Raw genomic sequence first — 17,051 nt, 5'->3', positions numbered from 1 at the left:
TGCACAAAAAAGATATATAACACGATAAAGGAAAGGGAAAAAGCCAAAAAGTATAATATCAGCACTTTAAGTTATATAGTGCTTTTTTGTATGTTTGCTGGAATGTTAAAAAAAGGTTCAGTGTAAAATAAATAAAAAAAATACATTACAATAGTACATTTTTGGTGGCCCAAATGTTAATATTTTTCACCCCATTCCCCTTCTTGCCTCTGGCTCTTTGCACTGGATATGCAAAAGAGCTGTTCACTGACCAGAGGGTAAATGTGACTGTATGAAGCTTACAGCAGGGCTATTCAACTACACTGTTCAGGGGGACACATTTTCAGAAGCCTAATACACAGTGAGGAGCATAGATATATCTGTGGTGAGGAGAAAGAATAAAGAATGCATGATGACGTCATTCACGTGCATATTAAGTAGCCATGCTGGGGGGAGGAGCCGGTTTGTCTCTGGCAGCAGCTAAGTTTCCAAAGATTAGAAGCAAATTAATAAACAGTTAGACTACAAACCGACAGCTTTTGTTTTAGCTTGTTGGTAACACATCGCTATTAGCAGAGTAGCATGCTGTAGGCTAGTTGTGTAAACAGCGCAGCAGCAAACGCTAGCTACCTTGTGTCGGGTTGGCTCCGTGGAATGGATGAGTACACTGGGTGTTTGTTACAGAGGTGATGTAAACTTTCTGTCGTTTTCTCTCGCCTGTCTCTCCTCTTACGGTAGGGTTCCGCACAGCGAAACACCTCGCGAATTTCGGCCAGCGAAAGTTTGACCGCAACATTTTTTTTAAATGTCCCGGGCTGTCAGAAGACAGGGCGGTAAAAATGCACAGCAGCACACCATCAGTAAAATGTTAGCTCATAAATGCTCTGGTAACCTGGCTATGTAGCCTAGCTGCCTTGCTATGTTTACAATGAAATGCAATGTCCGAACATGCTAGCGGGTGACCTGTCGGCTAGCTGAATCATTTTGAGTGTTTAAACTATCTACAGTGGTCTATTTGGTGGTGTGTTTGCCCTGTTTAAGTTCGTGTGACATATAAACAACAATTTGTGTTATTTTCATGATACGGGGCTGATAACCTCCGCCTTCTTGGTCAGACTTTTTTTGTAACTCCCGCCTCCAAACACAAACACACGGACCTGATTGGTTCTCGAGTGGTCCTTATTTGAATAAAGTTAAACTTTCGTCAACTTTATTTCGCTCCCCTCGGCGATTCGCTCTCATCTCGCTCAATCAGGGCGAATTTCGTCTCCATTCAACCTCAATGAGAGCAAAGCGAAATTTCGCTGTGTGGAATCCTACCGATAGACCCTCGCTATTTTTGTCTTCCTTCATTTGTAATCTGGGCCGTCAGTCTTGTGTTTATATACTGTCTGTGCTTGTGTTGTGTCCGCAGAAGCGCAAACCTCTTGTGCGCTAGTAATAATCCTCCGTGCGGAAACACAGTGAGCCATACAACCTTAATTACATTGATTTAACGAAGCTTCGAGGCAAAGAATTTTGCTTCGAGCATTTTTTGTAATCAAATTATTCGAGTTACTCGAGGAATTGTTTCAGCCCTAAGACAGTGATAGGTGTACCATGGCAACTTATATGACTCGGTGCGCAGATGTGCTGCTCCCTTGTGCTTCATGACAAACTCAATCCAGAAAATGGCACTGTCTAGGGGTTTCATTGGTTTGTCATGATGAAGCCGTGACAGTTTGAGCATATTCTGTTTGTATGGCTTTTCTGGGTCTATAATATTCTTGTGCTTGTCAGAGACTCAACATCCAAGGTTGTCACTTCAGCAATCTCAGCTACTCCCCGTGACTTCAGACGCATCTTTGACTTCAGTCAGATGCAGCCTGTGGGCGGGGCTTAAGAGGCCACACGTGGGGTAGAAGCCGCTGATTGGCTGAGAAGCTTTCACTCAAAGCTTCCCTCTGGCTGCTTATTGGATGAACTGCTAGAATGAAAATCACTCACTACTCACTATAGGCCTGGGTCAAAATGGGTGGGCCCGGACCTAAAATGGGTGGGCCCAGGCCCACCCGGGCCCAATGGTAGCGCCGCGGGTGTCACACACATCCTGGTAAGGCGGATTTGAGACACAGTGGTACATGTAAACCAACATTCTATGATGGATTATATTATCAATTCTTTGGAAAAAGTCCATCTTGTCAGACTGGTCAGTGAACATTTCAGGGACGTAGGACAGAGGAGAAGGAGCGATGGCGAAGTGGGCCACAACAATCTGGTTCCCCCCCATCATGTTGAAAAGGTTGCTATAGAAGTCCAGAAATGCCCATAGTGAACTCTATTAACCTCTTCAAAAAAGAGGTCATGAAGTCTTGGCTCTCTAAGTTTTGGGACTGCTCCTGGGTGATGGTGATGGAGGTGTAATGGGGTGAGAATTCGGAAACGTACCACCTGGTGGAGGAATGTAGTCCAGTGATTTGATGGCCCTGAGAATGAAGCGCTTCCACCAGGATTTTCATGTTAAGCCAGTGGCTCCCATCTATAGGGTAAAGCAGTACTTTTCCATCATCACAGCTGGAGGACAGAGTAGCTGAAAACAGCAGGACAAATGCCAGGGCTGGATATGACCCCATCACTGTAGAAGAGAAACAGAACTTTGCTCAATAAATATTTGCATTCACATAGTGTTCAAGCTGCAGTAGAACTCTGCATATTATCATCTTAAAATGTTTTTAACGTGTCAGCAAACAATTGTCCATTTATACAACTAGCACACATGGAGCAACATCAGCATTCATTTGGAGTTGTTTTTGGCCACCTTACAATTGTTAATATAATATACACTCTTAAAAAAACTGAGCTAATCTCATTTAGGGTGTGAGTGGCTGGGTTTATTTCCAATAAATCTCTAAGACAAGGGAAGACACCTGTGGCATACTTCTGAGTCTTGCAGATGCCAGTTCAGTTAAAGAAATAAACAAAATACATGCCTATATTTCACTCAAGGTATCATGCGGCCATGAATAAGGTGGAAATAAGCATTATGGAAATTAGTTTTCTTGGTCAAATTACTACATGTAATGTAATAGGGGCTCATAGTGACAAACCCACACAGAATTACCGAGTGGACCAAAATAAATTAATTACTACTGCTGTAAAACGTTTTTGTTGTTTTGGTCTCCAGCAACATCTGAGGAAAAAATTGCTTTCTAGATTTTTAACTATAGCTAGTAACTAACTAACTCTTTCTGAAATTTGTTGCTAGGTAGGTAGCATTCAGCGGATTTATCAGAACCTGTATACTTTATTTTTTTATTTCTTTTATTGATTTTTGAGTTTTTAACAGACACACCAATGCCAGAAAAAGTATATATACTGTACACATATATATATATATAAGGGGTGGTACGGTTCATGAAAAAACATCCAACATTTTTTTTTAGCTAGAAATAAAAGAATAAACAGATATTTGGTGTCTGTGTCAAAAAGATTTTCCAAAGTATGGTTTAACAGATAAAATGATGCGGATAATGTAAACTGTTTACTGATAACCTCCAGGACCACAGAATGAACCGCTTTCCAAAATGTCTGGATGTGATCACATGCCCAGAACAGATGAATAAATGTACCCTTGTGTGTTTTACATTTATAACAAAGATTTGAACTGTGGGGAAACATTTTCCAGAGGCGAACAGGTGTAAAATACACCTTGGTCCAATCTGCAGAGCTAAATGTGACCTCCAGATCACGTTCCCACAGCAGCTTCAGTGAGTCATAGGCTGAATAGTCAGAGTACAGCAGTAAAGAATTAATGTTTGAAATCAGCCCTTTAAGAGATTTAGCCTAGACCATAGTGTTGTAAATAATACTATTTTTGAGAGCGTTTATCTGGTCCATATCATTAATAAAGGCGAGGGATTCAAGCCTTCTAGGATGACATGCCAGAGACTCAAGACTAATCCATAAAGTATCCCTCCTCTTTATAAACAACAATTCATCATCATTTTGAGTTGAACCGACCAATAATAAAGTTGTAGGTTGGGAAAGGATAAACCTCCCAGTTCCTTCAGTTTGGTAAGTTTAGAAAACCGAACCCGCTAATGTTTGTAATTCCAAATATATTGAGAAATATAGGAGTTTAGCGACTTAAAAAGTGCTCAGGTAAAGTAGCACGGAAGATTTTGAAATAAGTAGTTTAACCGTGGGAGGATGTTCATTCTTATATTCTCCCGAAGAAGGAAGGGAGGTCCTCTTCTTCAAACCGTTTTACATTTTTTGAATCAGAGGGGAATAATTAGTCTCAAATAGATTGTTCAAATCAGGATTGACAAAAATACCCAAATATTTTAAGCCATTCTTCTATACCCGAAAAGGACGTATGGTCATATTCTGGGGAATATTGAAAGCCAGCGCGACAGTTAATTTTATAACCTGACTGAGCACTAAATGAGGCTATAGAGTCCAGAACTGCTGGAACTGATTTCTCAGGATTACTTAAATACAGGAGGACATCATCAGCAAATAATGAAATAACATGGTTCTTTTCACCTGCTGTAATACCGGTTATGTCCGGATTAGTCCTGATGGCCTCGGCCAGGGGCTCAATAAACAGTGTAAACAATAAAGGTGACGGGGCACCCTTGTCTACAACACTTGCTATTGGGTCAGAGTTAAGAGTTTTAATCACATTGATAAAACTGGAACCTAAAAACTGAGAACATCGGCGTCAAACGAAACTACAAATTAGGGCTGTCAACGAATATTCTAAATTCGAATATATATTCGAATAGTTTTTAAAAAAGGAATTTCGAAGGTGAAAATTAATATTCAAAAAAAAAAAAAAAAAGTGGAAAAAAAATGCTCGCAGTAGCAGAGGCTGTCTGGCTGTCTGCGTTGCTAGCGCGCCTGAAAGCCGTTACATACTGGACGCAGCCCAGCTGGGCATACATATGTGACATCATGAGATTGCCGTGACTATTTCTACCTGCGCTGGTGCTCGCGACACTAGCTGCAGTCTTCTCCTGAACAGCGGTGGCGCTAATGAGCAAAGGCTACCGACGTTGCTCTTTCTACGGACTAGAAGAAAAAGGTAAACAATGGCAGAACTGGCAGCAGCATTGCCGTCAATGCTTCGATTTGATTCAGTGACCTACTTCGTCGGATCAAGCCTTTCATTCACCATAAAAGAACTCATCTTAACCCAGTAAGTTTATCAGAGAGACTTGCAGTCACTCTGAGAGTCCTGCAATCCGATTGTTCGCAAACTCATTCAGGCTCCTGTTTCTGCTTTGTCGCGCGCTGCTGAAAAAAAAGAGCTGTGCGCAACCTCGGCTCGAGCGCCATAAATTGGACGCGCCGGCCGGATATTACATCATTTTGACGTCACGATGTCGTGCGCCACCTTGGAATATTCAAACGTCATTTTTGAGCAATTTTGACAGCCCTACTACAAATGCTGGGTTTTTATGGGTATTAAGATAGTGAATGACATTAAGTGCTCGACATACATTGTCTTTATAAAAATCTCTAAATGTACTATGATAGTCAATTGGTCACAGGAATCGTCGCCATAGGGAGTTCTAATCATGTTGATTGAGCAATCATTGTTCAGATTTTTCAGTTGGTGGGCAAATAAGCGGCTGGACTTATTACCAAATTCATAATACTTCTGCTTTGTGAAAAGTAATAGCTTCTGAACGTGGCGAGCATGGTCAATATTGAGTTTGGTCTTTGCAGTCACTAGCGCTTTTAGATTCGCAACTGTGGGTGCTTGTTCATGTATTTATTCTTACCTAGTAACTTCCTTTTCAAGATTGTTCCTATTGCTCTCTAGAACAATCAATATGCAAAAGCACTGGGGCGTGATCCGATAGGACAATAGAGTCCATACGGCAGGGGTCATCAACTACAATTTTTCAAGGGCCAGAATTTTTCTAAGCAGACACTCTGGGGGCCGGACTTTCAAATAAAATGAATTTATACCTAATTAGGGCTGGGTACCGAACGTCAATACTTTTATGGTATCGAAAAAAATACTCCAATCCTTTAATTTCATATGAAAAATTATTTATCTTTCTGTGCCAAATTTCGGTTCCAAAAGCATCTCAGCGCGTAAGCGCAAGCTTACCTGTCCTCTCTGTATATTGACAGAGAGCAGAGCTCCAACCGAGACACACACGCGCACACACACACACACACACACACACTGTCTGCAGTTTTGTTGAAGTCACAGAGATGTCACGTTGGTTACAGTTTTTCAAAACTTCACGCAGACAGCGTTTGCTGCGATATGATATTAATGGCGAGCCGAAAGCGTTACACTTCCTCTTAGACAAGCAGCCACAACGGTGGTTTCTCTGCCCTGATGACTGACTGACAGGCTGAGCTTGCAAGGCAAGGCACTTTTATTAATGTTACTCTGAGTGAGCAGTTTTACCAGAATTTTTTAATTTTGATAACTGTTTTGATTCACAATTAAGGTGGAAAATTAAAGCTTTGTGATTAATGTATTTTTGTTGAGGTTGAAATGATTTTTAAAACATGGTATCGAAAAAAGTTTCGTTAGGAATCGGTATCGAAACTGAGGTATCGAAATTGGCAGCGGATCGAAAAGATTCTGAACGATACCCAGCCCTAATATTTACACTGCTTACCAGCAACATGTCAATGTCTTAAAAATGTGTTTGTTTGATAGAAAGTTCTTCCACAGAATGACTCCAACCCTTGTGTTGACAGATAATGTTTTCTGACATGATGCAGTGCAACTCTTCGCTTGTACAGTTTTATTTTTGTGTTTGTAGTCTTGCGATATTGCACTTCTTTCTTTATTTTCTGTTTTGTTGTAAATAATTCTGGACGGATGTCTCTTACGTATAGTAAAACATGTCTCAATACCTTACATATGTCTTGCATTTTTTGCTCTCAAAGTTTTTTGATTTATATTTTTTCATATTATAGTATTCACAGATTTCTATAGTCATGCTGTACGGAGCTTTTCCCAACATTTCACTTCATTCATCAATAAGTACTGTGCGGTGCGTTTCTTCCTTTTGTAAATGAGCTGTTAAATGTTATGCTCACAGAAATGCACACCACCACAGAAGTCATTTTTGGTATACCATAAAACACATTAAGCCAAATGAATGACTAGTATTACTATTAATGGCTTTTTGTTTTTGATATCTGTACAATTCTGCACATAAGCATGCACTTTGCCTCAGTCACTCCAGATGAGACATCCTGACATCTTGTGGACAAAATAATCTACTGCTAGGGATGAGGGCATTGCAATAGCTTTATTTCTTTCAAAGGATTTATTTTACAATAGGATATTACAAGAGGATTATAATAAACAGTCCAATAACATACGGTACCAAGATACCATCAGCTCACTGTTGAGCAGCTGCAACAGAAAGTACCTTACGTTTTCTAACCAAATATAACGTTTTTAGAGAAAGAAATCTGACACTTGTCTCTAATACACAAACTACAAACTATGAAGTGTAAACATTGTATTTTATTTCTGTAAAAACTTGATATAAACTTTATCTTGATAGAATTTATCTGAATAACTACAAGCTGGCTGCTTCTTAGGGCTTCATGACACAGAAATATAATAGGCATACCATAAATATTTAAACCTCTCACATTAGAAATGGTGCTAACTAAAGGCATAGGTTACCAAATATAGCTAAACATTCAGTTTCTATTTCTCATAAGGTTTTGTCAGAGGTGTCAGAAAAGGAAAGAAAATCTACATCTAAGGCAGCACAAGCACATAGAGGGCCCTATCTTGCATTCAGTGCAATTGAATTTATACACTGACGCATGTATCATTCCTATTTTGCACCTGCTGCACAGAGGACTTTTCCCTCCACGTCAGTAAATTAGGAAATGAACTTGCGCTCCCGGGGCGGTTCAGCAAAAAGAGTAGTCGTTTTCCGCCGCAAACATTCCTTAGTGCTATTTTGCAGTTTGAGAAAACAATTCCGCCACAGACCAGGAAAAACCTAGTCTAAAGTCAGTGGCACGTTATTCAGATGCTATTTTAAGGGCCCATGCTTGGCCGTAATGTAGAGTGTGCACACACTTTGCTCCTCTCATCTCACAGACCTAGCAGTTCCCATTTTTGCAAACCATACATAAATACAACATTTTTACACACACAACATTTCAATGAATCATGGATGTGTTGATGATATAAATGAGGAAATATTAGAGGACTTAAGGAGATGTGATGTTGAACTGCATGTGCCGATGCCACTTACCCCAAATGCCCCAGCAGCAGCACGGGAGAGGATAGACAGAAGAGTTGCAATGTCTGTAGTGAGGTAATCTCGGTCTAATGTTAGACTATGTTGCAAAAATATCACCATGCATTCATAACTTCATGATTCATTGAGAGTGAGCCCAAAACATTGGAAAGTATGTTTTTGTGACATTTCTTTATTTACATTTTGTCAAAAAGAAAAATCAATAGTAAACGTCGGTCTCCTCGGCAATGAACCGCTCCTGGCATGCGCCCATGGATGTATTAAGAGCCTGCGCCTAGCAAATCCGCCGTTATAATAGCAGTCCGCCATAGAACAAGCACGCCTACCTTTAAAGGGAATGCGAGATAACGCTCTGATCGGTTTATTGCACGTTACTCCAAACCACACCTATGAGTAATGTAGCTACTTCAGACCAACCCATTTTAGATTTGCCGAGATCCGCCCGCAAACCTACTTGCGTTTGGCGTTTGATACTTGTGTTTCAGATCGTTAAAATAGGGCCCATAAACCTGTAATTGTAGTGTAAGCTGTTACTTGGGCTCAGCATGGGTTCCTGTAGATGACTTTTAATTTAGTATTTTCAATTAAAAAGAATCTGACAAACCAGCCAACCCGTGTTGTTTCCTGGATACCAGCAAGTGCAGGAACTCAAACGTATGTCAAGGGTGAGGCATACAACAGGAAATATTCTCTGAACCACAGATGCTTTGACTCTGTTTCTAGCTATTCTTTCTCACACCCAGCAAGAGAAGGAGCTGTACTAACTGTCCAGAAGACAATGACGAACGCATCTTGTCAAGGTATCAGATTTGACTTTGAACACAGATTCCTGCCTCCTGTTTACATCTTAGTCTTCATCACTGGTCTGGCAGCTAATGGATGGGGATTACAGTCTTTGCTGCGCAGAGGGAAGAAACATCGGGCATTGGGCATCGTTAATGTGTTTGTTCTCAATCTCGGACTTGCTGATATTCTGTACCTGCTCACACTCCCCTTTTTGGTGGTGTACTACTTTATGAAGAGCAAGTGGATCTTTGGAGACACATTGTGCAAGATAACACCATTCTGCTTCAACCTGAATTTATATGGCAGCATTGGGTTCCTTACTTGTATAAGTGTATACAGGTACCTGGCTATTGTCCATCCAATGAGAGTGATGGGAAGAATAACTGTCACTCACTCTGTGGGGATCTCAGTCATGGTTTGGTTTTTAGTCAGCGTTCAAAGTCTTCCAGACATGTTCTACAGCAAAACATTTGGAAACAACACTGAGCAATGCTTCGATACCACTTCTCACATCTATGTGGATGATTACATTAAATACAGCCTTGGATGGACATTCACTGGGTTTTGTATCCCATTGCTCATCACACTGGGCTGCTATGGACATGTGATTGTCGTTCTCTGCAGCACAAATACCACTGACAAGGTACTGAAACAGAGATGCTTGAAGTTGTTGTTCATCGTGATTCTTCTCTTCTCTGTTTGTTACATCCCCTATCATGTACTGAAGAACCTCAACCTCTGGTCAAGAGTTCTGCAAAAACAGAAGATATGCCGTAAATGGTCTAATGGAGTCTACATTGCTCATCAGATAAGTCGTGGCCTTGTGTGTCTGAACAGTGCTCTCAACCCTCTGGTTTACCTCCATGGAAATGAAGATATTCCTGCTCAGCTCAGACAGCTGCTCCAGCAAGCTCATAAAGCTGTCATGCATTCCACTGGTCGAATTGTCCAAGTATTTGAATGAAATTGAATTATTGTATTGCATCATCTTGTTCTGGGTCAAGGGTTTTACAGACCTGAAAATCACTCACGTTTCAGCGAAATTCGCCGTTTTGAAACCAAAATAGGTGACTTACGTGAATCGTGTAGATTCAATGAGAAAATAGGCTTGTTCGAGATGAAAAAGTAGACGAGAGCAGGCGGCAGCAGCCGGGGGCGGTGATAAAAGTCCGCTCTCAAGTCGGACAGTTTTCAGCCATTTCCAGCAGCCTTCAGGCTGAACAGGAAGTGACAGAAACACTGGTGGTCCAATTCCGATTTAATAAAATGTTATCAGACCCATATATCATCTTACGTACACATTCTCCAGTTGTTTTTATTATGACAGATTAGCTGTCAAGATTCTCTACATGTGATCTGTTGCTGATTTTAATTACCAACAGACTGTAGATGATCTGTAATCTGAACAGATTTAGTCTCTCTGACTTCTAAACATAACTATCAGTCACACAACATGTGTTCTGTACACAGTAAGCTTTTAAATCAGACAAATCGCAGTTAAAATCCCTCCAATTCAAAATCAATAAAAAGTTTATATAAAACGTCATCTTGTTGAGTCGATTCAGAACCAATCAGCTGTTCGATCAGCTGAGAGGCCGGCGTTTCCCAGCATGCACTGGGTCCACCTGTGTCTGCCTGACTCTTGCAGTTGGTGAAAAGCAACTGCGCTACCTGTGTCTCAGAACTGCAGCCGCCTTGGTCTCGTGAGGTTATCGTTGCCCACGTGTGCATGACGTCAGAGCAAATCGGGATCAAGTCAAACACAAATCTAACCGGCATGCATGGGCGCCGATCGCCGGTGATCGATTCTGCGCAGATCTGGCTCATCTCGAACGAGCCTAATGTTTAAGGGGGGGGGTGTAAGTACTCGGGCCTGGTGCCCGATTTCTGGCGTATGACTATTTTAGAAAAATAAATAAATTAAAAAGTCCATATGGGATTTGTTTTGATGCGCTGGATTTAACCATACTGTCTATGGATTTAACCAATCATTTAACTTCCACCAACCAATGAAATGAGTTCCACCAACCAATTAAACGAGTTCTAGCCAATCAGATGCAAAGTAGGGCGGGTCTTTGCCAAAATGTTAATGCGGCTAAAAAAAATGGAGGCAAAGTTTATCAAACTTGGAGCATGTAGATACCATAGACAGCTTTAGTTGAGAAAGGAGTTAAAACAAATGGCACTGGGCATGAATAGAGGACAAGAAGAAAAGGGTGGAGACGGGAAGCCGTTTAGCACTTGGTTTCCAAATTGAGGGAGCCGGGTGCTTGCTTCTGCAGCGCATGTTTTGGACGTCAGCAGCGGTAAGACAGTGCTTGCTAGTCATTAGATGCTAATCACAAAGCTTCGGCCCGTGCACTCTGTCATACGAGTACGTTACCGGCAACGACGGCTACCGTTAAGACTGCGACTGCGCCTTTACTGACCGACCGTGATACAAACAATACGTGTGTACGTTCATAGCGGAACATGATTTGTAAAAGCTATCTGAAGCCCAAACTGCCTTGACAAAGCTGTCTGTTTGGAATCAGCATGGCAGGTATTTAAACATAACGGCCTTGTCCCAGAGTCTAGAAGTCTAGCTATATGAAAAGCTAAACAATGCAACGTTTTTAATAAATGTAAATAAAGCAGCTAATATCAACATGGACAAAATCTTGAATGTACTAATTCGCTTTTTTGATGATGACCTGGCCAAAGTAATACATTTTAGTTTTCACAATGATTAATTGTAGGATTATGATATTATTGCAATATGTAAATCCACATTGACTCTTTATTTAACATATGGTTGGAAGAAGTAAAAATTGATCCAAAACGTTTTAGTCTTTAAAAATTATGAATTTTATTATTGTTTTGCCAGTCAAATTAACTTTAATGAGTGCATATTGAAATATTACATAGTTGGTTGGCAAAAAATGCTTCTCAAAATGCATCAGATTGATGCTTTTAAAATATGGAATATTTAAAATTTTCTTCCAGGGGAGCATGCCCCCAACCCCCCTAGAGGGGTAATATCCTTCTCACCCCTGACCTGTTTTCATGCCTGGTTTTATCTATGTCATGGTCATATTGCTATTAACATGCTCATAAGGGCTCAAATTAAACAAAGGAAATTCATTTATTATTATTATTTGAAAATGTCACGTTTCACTTTCAGAAAAGTTTGTTGAGAGAACAGGACCGTGTTTTGTGATCGGGGGCTCAGTGCTATACATTATCTCTTTGGATTGAAACAGGAAGTTCATAGTGTGAACGTGTACAAATAAACAGGATGCAAACTGTATGGGCTTATCTGATTGCAACTGCAGGAACATATAAAAACAACGACATGTTTGTAATGCCACCGACAATGCATAAGCCTGAGTAGTTAGTATATATTATTTCTTTGCAATTGAGCATTAAATATTCAAATATTATTTGAATATTAAAAAAAAATATCAAATGGAATTCGAATGGTATTATAGAGGAAGATTGACAGCTCTAGTTAACAAACTGCATCTGAGGATGAAAGAATGTCATCATCGGTTTGGTCATAAACCAAAGTGAACAAATAAAAGATTTGTTCTGATGATGGCACTAGATGACAAGTTTATCGGGGTGGTATCTTCCAACAAACCTGAATGTGACAGGATGGGGAGCCAAATCTGAATCTAAAGATTTCTGATCTAATTAGACCACAAAAAAACTGACTGATTTGTCTTATTTCACAGGTAGGAATTGTCGTTGATACTGACTATGTATTGGGTAAGAGCCACTGTTATATTTATAGCCAAAAAATCTCTAAACGGCTGGAACTACTCTTCTTCCGCCGCCTATAGCCTACCTGCTCGACGGAGAAGTTAATGTCACGATGCTATGAGGTGGTATAGGGTGTGGTAGTATCGGTGTAATTTTATGATTACGAGTAGTACATGCGCACGGCATTGGACCAATACCCGATACTGGCATCGGTCCATCCCATTTATTTCATTTAGAGATAAACCATAAAACATGCAACAACTTACAATATCACTTGAAAGGAAGACTAGTCTTAAAGAAAATGTCTTGAGATGAGTTAAATACAACAAGACAGTACAGGAACATACCAAATTAATTCTGTTGTTGCACTGGTTAATATTACCATATGATAAGTGAAATGTCAACACTACTTTTTAATAGTTAGGTTCAGTCCCACTTGTATTAACAAACTAGCTTAAATTTTTTATTTAAATTTTATCATTGGCTCTACCCGTCTTGGAAGACCACATTTAAATGTTCGGTTTAAACGTGAATCATGATAAGATTCTGAGAATAACGGAACTTCTACAGGAAGCGATTTAAAAAGATAAATTACCCCAGTTCCTTTTGGGCACCATATAGGTGATAAGATTCTAAGAATAATGCAAATTTCACAGGAAATTACCTCCTAAAGACATATTTCCTCATTCACTTTAACTGTTCCCTGCACCATAGCGCACTTGCTTCAAAGTATTTGCTGCTTTTAGGGAGACAGAATGAAGAACAACTCTTTTCATAGCATCAGCTTTGAGTTTACAGGCCGATTCCTGCCTCCTGTTTACATCTTAGTCTTCGTCATTGGTCTAGTAGCTAATGGATGGGGATTGAAGTATTTGCTGCACAACTGGAAGAAACTAAACATCATCAATGTTTTTGTTCTCAATCTCGGACTTGCTGATATTCTGTACCTGCTCGCACTCCCATTTTTGGTGGTGTACTACTTTATGGAGAGAAAGTGGATCTTTGGAGACGCATTCTGCAAGATAACACGATTCTGCTTCAACCTGAATTTATATGGCAGCATCGGGTTCCTTACTTGTATAAGTGTGTACAGGTACCTGGCTATTGTCCATCCAATGAGAGTGATGGGAAGAATAACTGTCACTCACTCTGTGGGGATCTCAGTCATGGTTTGGTTCTTGGTAAGCGTTCAAAGTCTTCCAGACATATTCTACAGCAAAACATCTGGAAACAACACTGAGCAATGCTTCGATACCACCTCTAACATCTATGTGGATGATTACATTAAATACAGCCTTGGATGGACATTCACTGGGTTTTGTATCCCATTGCTCATCACACTGGGCTGCTATGGACATGTGATTGTCGTTCTCTGCCGCACAAATACAACTGACAAGGTACTGAAACAGAGATGCTTGAAGTTGTTGTTCATCGTGATTCTTCTCTTCTCTGTTTGCTACATTCCCTATCATGTACTGAAGAACCTCAACCTCTGGTCAAGAGTTCTGCAAAAACAGAAGATATACCCTGAATGGTCTAATGGAGTCTACATTGCTCGTCAGATAAGTCGTGGCCTTGTGTGTCTGAACAGTGCTTTCAACCCTCTGGTTTACCTCCATGGAAATGAAGATATTCCTGCTCAGCTCAGACAACTGCTCCAGCAAGCTCGTCAGATGTTCATCCGTGTGCCTGTGGCTCAAACTGCAGATGAAATTCAACAAGAGTTAGGATTTTAACATGAACTGTTATAGTAATAAATCTATAGCAGGGCTCCAGACTAACTTTTGTAGCACTGGTGCGCCTAACTTTTTTTTTTTTCTCACTTTTTTTTTTGTATTTTTTACAAAGTGGGCTAAATGTTCAGTTTTAAAACAGATTGGGATTAAAATAAAATGCAAAGACAGGGTTTGCCTTACCAGTTTGAAAATATACAGCTGCAACACATGTAAATGAAAGTTATCTGAAATAAATAGCCTAGGATATATTAAAAAAATATATATCTCTGAGAAAGCTTCTTCACTTGTTTTCAACAACAAAAACAGACTGATTGAAAGAGAAAGAGGAAGCCTGGATAGCTCAGTTGGTATATAAAGGTTCGATTCCGACCTGTGGCCCTTTTCCTCTTAATCCAATCAATCCAATTTCCATCTTAAAAAAAACTAAAAAAAAACAGTGACAACTGACTCATTATAAATGGGTCCAGCACAGGTCAAATGCACTTTGGTGGGTCAGCGGCGTTACACGTCTTTTGTAGGCTATGAAATGTCTGTATCATCACTGCGCTGCATTTTTATGAACTATGATATTCTGGCCATGGGTCACATTTCTTGCCCAGGTCCAGCAGGCTCCGTCTCATTACTCAACGAACTGAAGTTAGTTGCATTTAATAACTTCTAAACGTGTTTTTCGCCGTGGCGGCCACAATAACAGAGTTACCAGCGGAAACACTGGTACCAATACAGGTTTCCCTCTCATACTTAACAATATACAGCTGTGTTAATAACAATTAAAACTGTAGACAAATGTCAGCAGTTTGGACCGGCGCTGTGGTCTCTCCATGTTGCAGGGAGCCTTGTGTGAGTGAATAGGGGCGGGGCGGGGCTGCGCGGAGGAGAGATCCAAACACAGGCACGGCTATACAGAAGGAATGGTTCATGTAACGCAACATTAAACCATATTCATATAAACGTCATCGCTTTGTTCGTGGAGAGGCAGACCAAATTGGCCGCACTCTAGAGCCCTGTATAGCTATCATCACAACTACTAGTGTGAATTGATTAGAATGTAAATTAAATCTTCAGTCTTTTTCTTATAAGTTGCTTTCTTTGCCTCAAAAATAGTTTTGTGGTACATCTGTGCTAGGGTTGGGTATCGTTTTTTTGTTTTTTTTCGATACTGGTGCTAAAGCGATACTTTTAAAACGGTGCCGGTGCCTGAACTGATACTTTTTAATAAAGTTAAAAAAAAGAAGGAAAAAAGAAGAAGGGTACTAAACAACAGTCGGCGACATTAAAGAATGGCTTGTTTATTGCTAAGACCATATGGTCAAAATTAAATGATTTAATAATAATGTAATATCTATAAATTATAACAATAACTTATTTCACCAGCAAATTGCTGTTAAACAACAAAAACAACCTCCAGATGGGAAAAGGGTATTTTATAATAACTTTGAATGCACCACGAGGCTACCTGTTTTAAGTGAACGTGCTGTCTGTGTTTAATTCTGACAACGGCAGCTGCTGCGCTCCAGAGCAGACTGTTACGTCCCGGTGTTGGAATCCTCTACAGTGAAATACAGTCACACTTTACACTGTTTAATGTTAGCTGTCAGCATTTTAACCATGTTTAATCCAGCTGCTAGCTAAAGGTAGGCTAACGATTACCTGCTGTCAAATGTAGTGTAAAGTCAGGCACCAAAATGAGGCCCCAAAACTTTAGTTATTATTCGGTCTCATTACTACCGTTCTGATCTGTGCTGTGATCTTTTTGTTTCATGATGTGATTACCATATGCTAAGTCTTCCAAATAAAGGAAGTTAAAGGTCCCATGGCATTGTGCTCTTTGGATGCTTTTATATAGGCCTTAGTGGTCCCCTAATACTGTATCTGAAGTCTCTTTTAAATAGGCCTTAGTGGTCCCCTAATACTGTATCTGAAGTCTCTTTTATATAGACCTTAGTGGTCCCCTAATACTGTGTCTGAAGTCTCTTTTATATAGGCCTTAGTGGTCCCCTAATACTGTATCTGAAGTCTCTTTTATATAGACCTTAGTGGTCCCCTAATACTGTATCTGAAGTCTCTTTCCCGAAATTCAGCCTTGGTGCAGAATTACAGCAACTGGAGCCAGTCCCACAATGAGCTTTCCTTAGTATGTGCCATTTCTGTGTCTGAAGCTATTGAGGAGGAGAGAGAGGTGGAGGTTGGGGGTGTGGCCTTGACCAACTGACACTTTGCTCGTTTGAAAGCAATGATGAGGGGAGGTAACCTTACTTCTTATGACCTCATAAGGAGAAGATTCCAGATCTGCCTATCTGAGCTTTCATTTTCTCAAAGGCAGAGCAGGATACCCAGGGCTCGGTTTACACCCATCACCCGTTCTAGCCACTGGGGGACCATAGGCAGGCTGGGGGAAAGCATATTAATGTTAAAAAACCTCATAAAGTGAAATTTTGAAATGTAAACCACAGCTCTTGATGTGTCATTGTTTTCTTTGAAAACAGAAATAAGGATCACATAGTGCAGGCCAATTAAAGATCACAGCCCAGTACCATGCATGGTCTCTATTGAC

At 40.3% G+C, this 17,051-nt stretch overlaps 3 protein-coding genes across 3 annotated transcripts in view; all 3 read left to right on the top strand.

Annotated features, from left to right (window-relative positions):
• The window catches only part of pfkfb1 (6-phosphofructo-2-kinase/fructose-2,6-biphosphatase 1), a 97,179-nt gene that overhangs the window by 13,174 nt on the left and 66,954 nt on the right, over window positions 1-17,051 (top strand). The gene's annotated exons all lie outside the window — the stretch shown is intronic.
• Window positions 8,983-10,010, top strand: LOC114559100 (P2Y purinoceptor 1-like). The gene has a single exon (XM_028583544.1). The coding sequence runs from the start codon at window positions 9,010-9,012 to the stop codon at window positions 9,979-9,981; it is 972 nt and encodes a 323-aa protein (XP_028439345.1). The 5' UTR covers window positions 8,983-9,009; the 3' UTR covers window positions 9,982-10,010.
• Window positions 13,517-14,497, top strand: LOC114558222 (P2Y purinoceptor 1-like). Its single transcript, XM_028582037.1, has one exon. It carries the CDS (start codon window positions 13,517-13,519, stop codon window positions 14,495-14,497), a length of 981 nt encoding a protein of 326 aa, XP_028437838.1.

Source organism: Perca flavescens, chromosome 7 (assembly GCF_004354835.1).
Source record: "Perca flavescens isolate YP-PL-M2 chromosome 7, PFLA_1.0, whole genome shotgun sequence".
Classification (NCBI taxonomy): Eukaryota; Metazoa; Chordata; class Actinopteri; order Perciformes; family Percidae; genus Perca; species Perca flavescens.
Note: the sequence above shows the minus strand (reverse complement) of the source record. Positions and strands in the feature narration are given on the sequence as shown.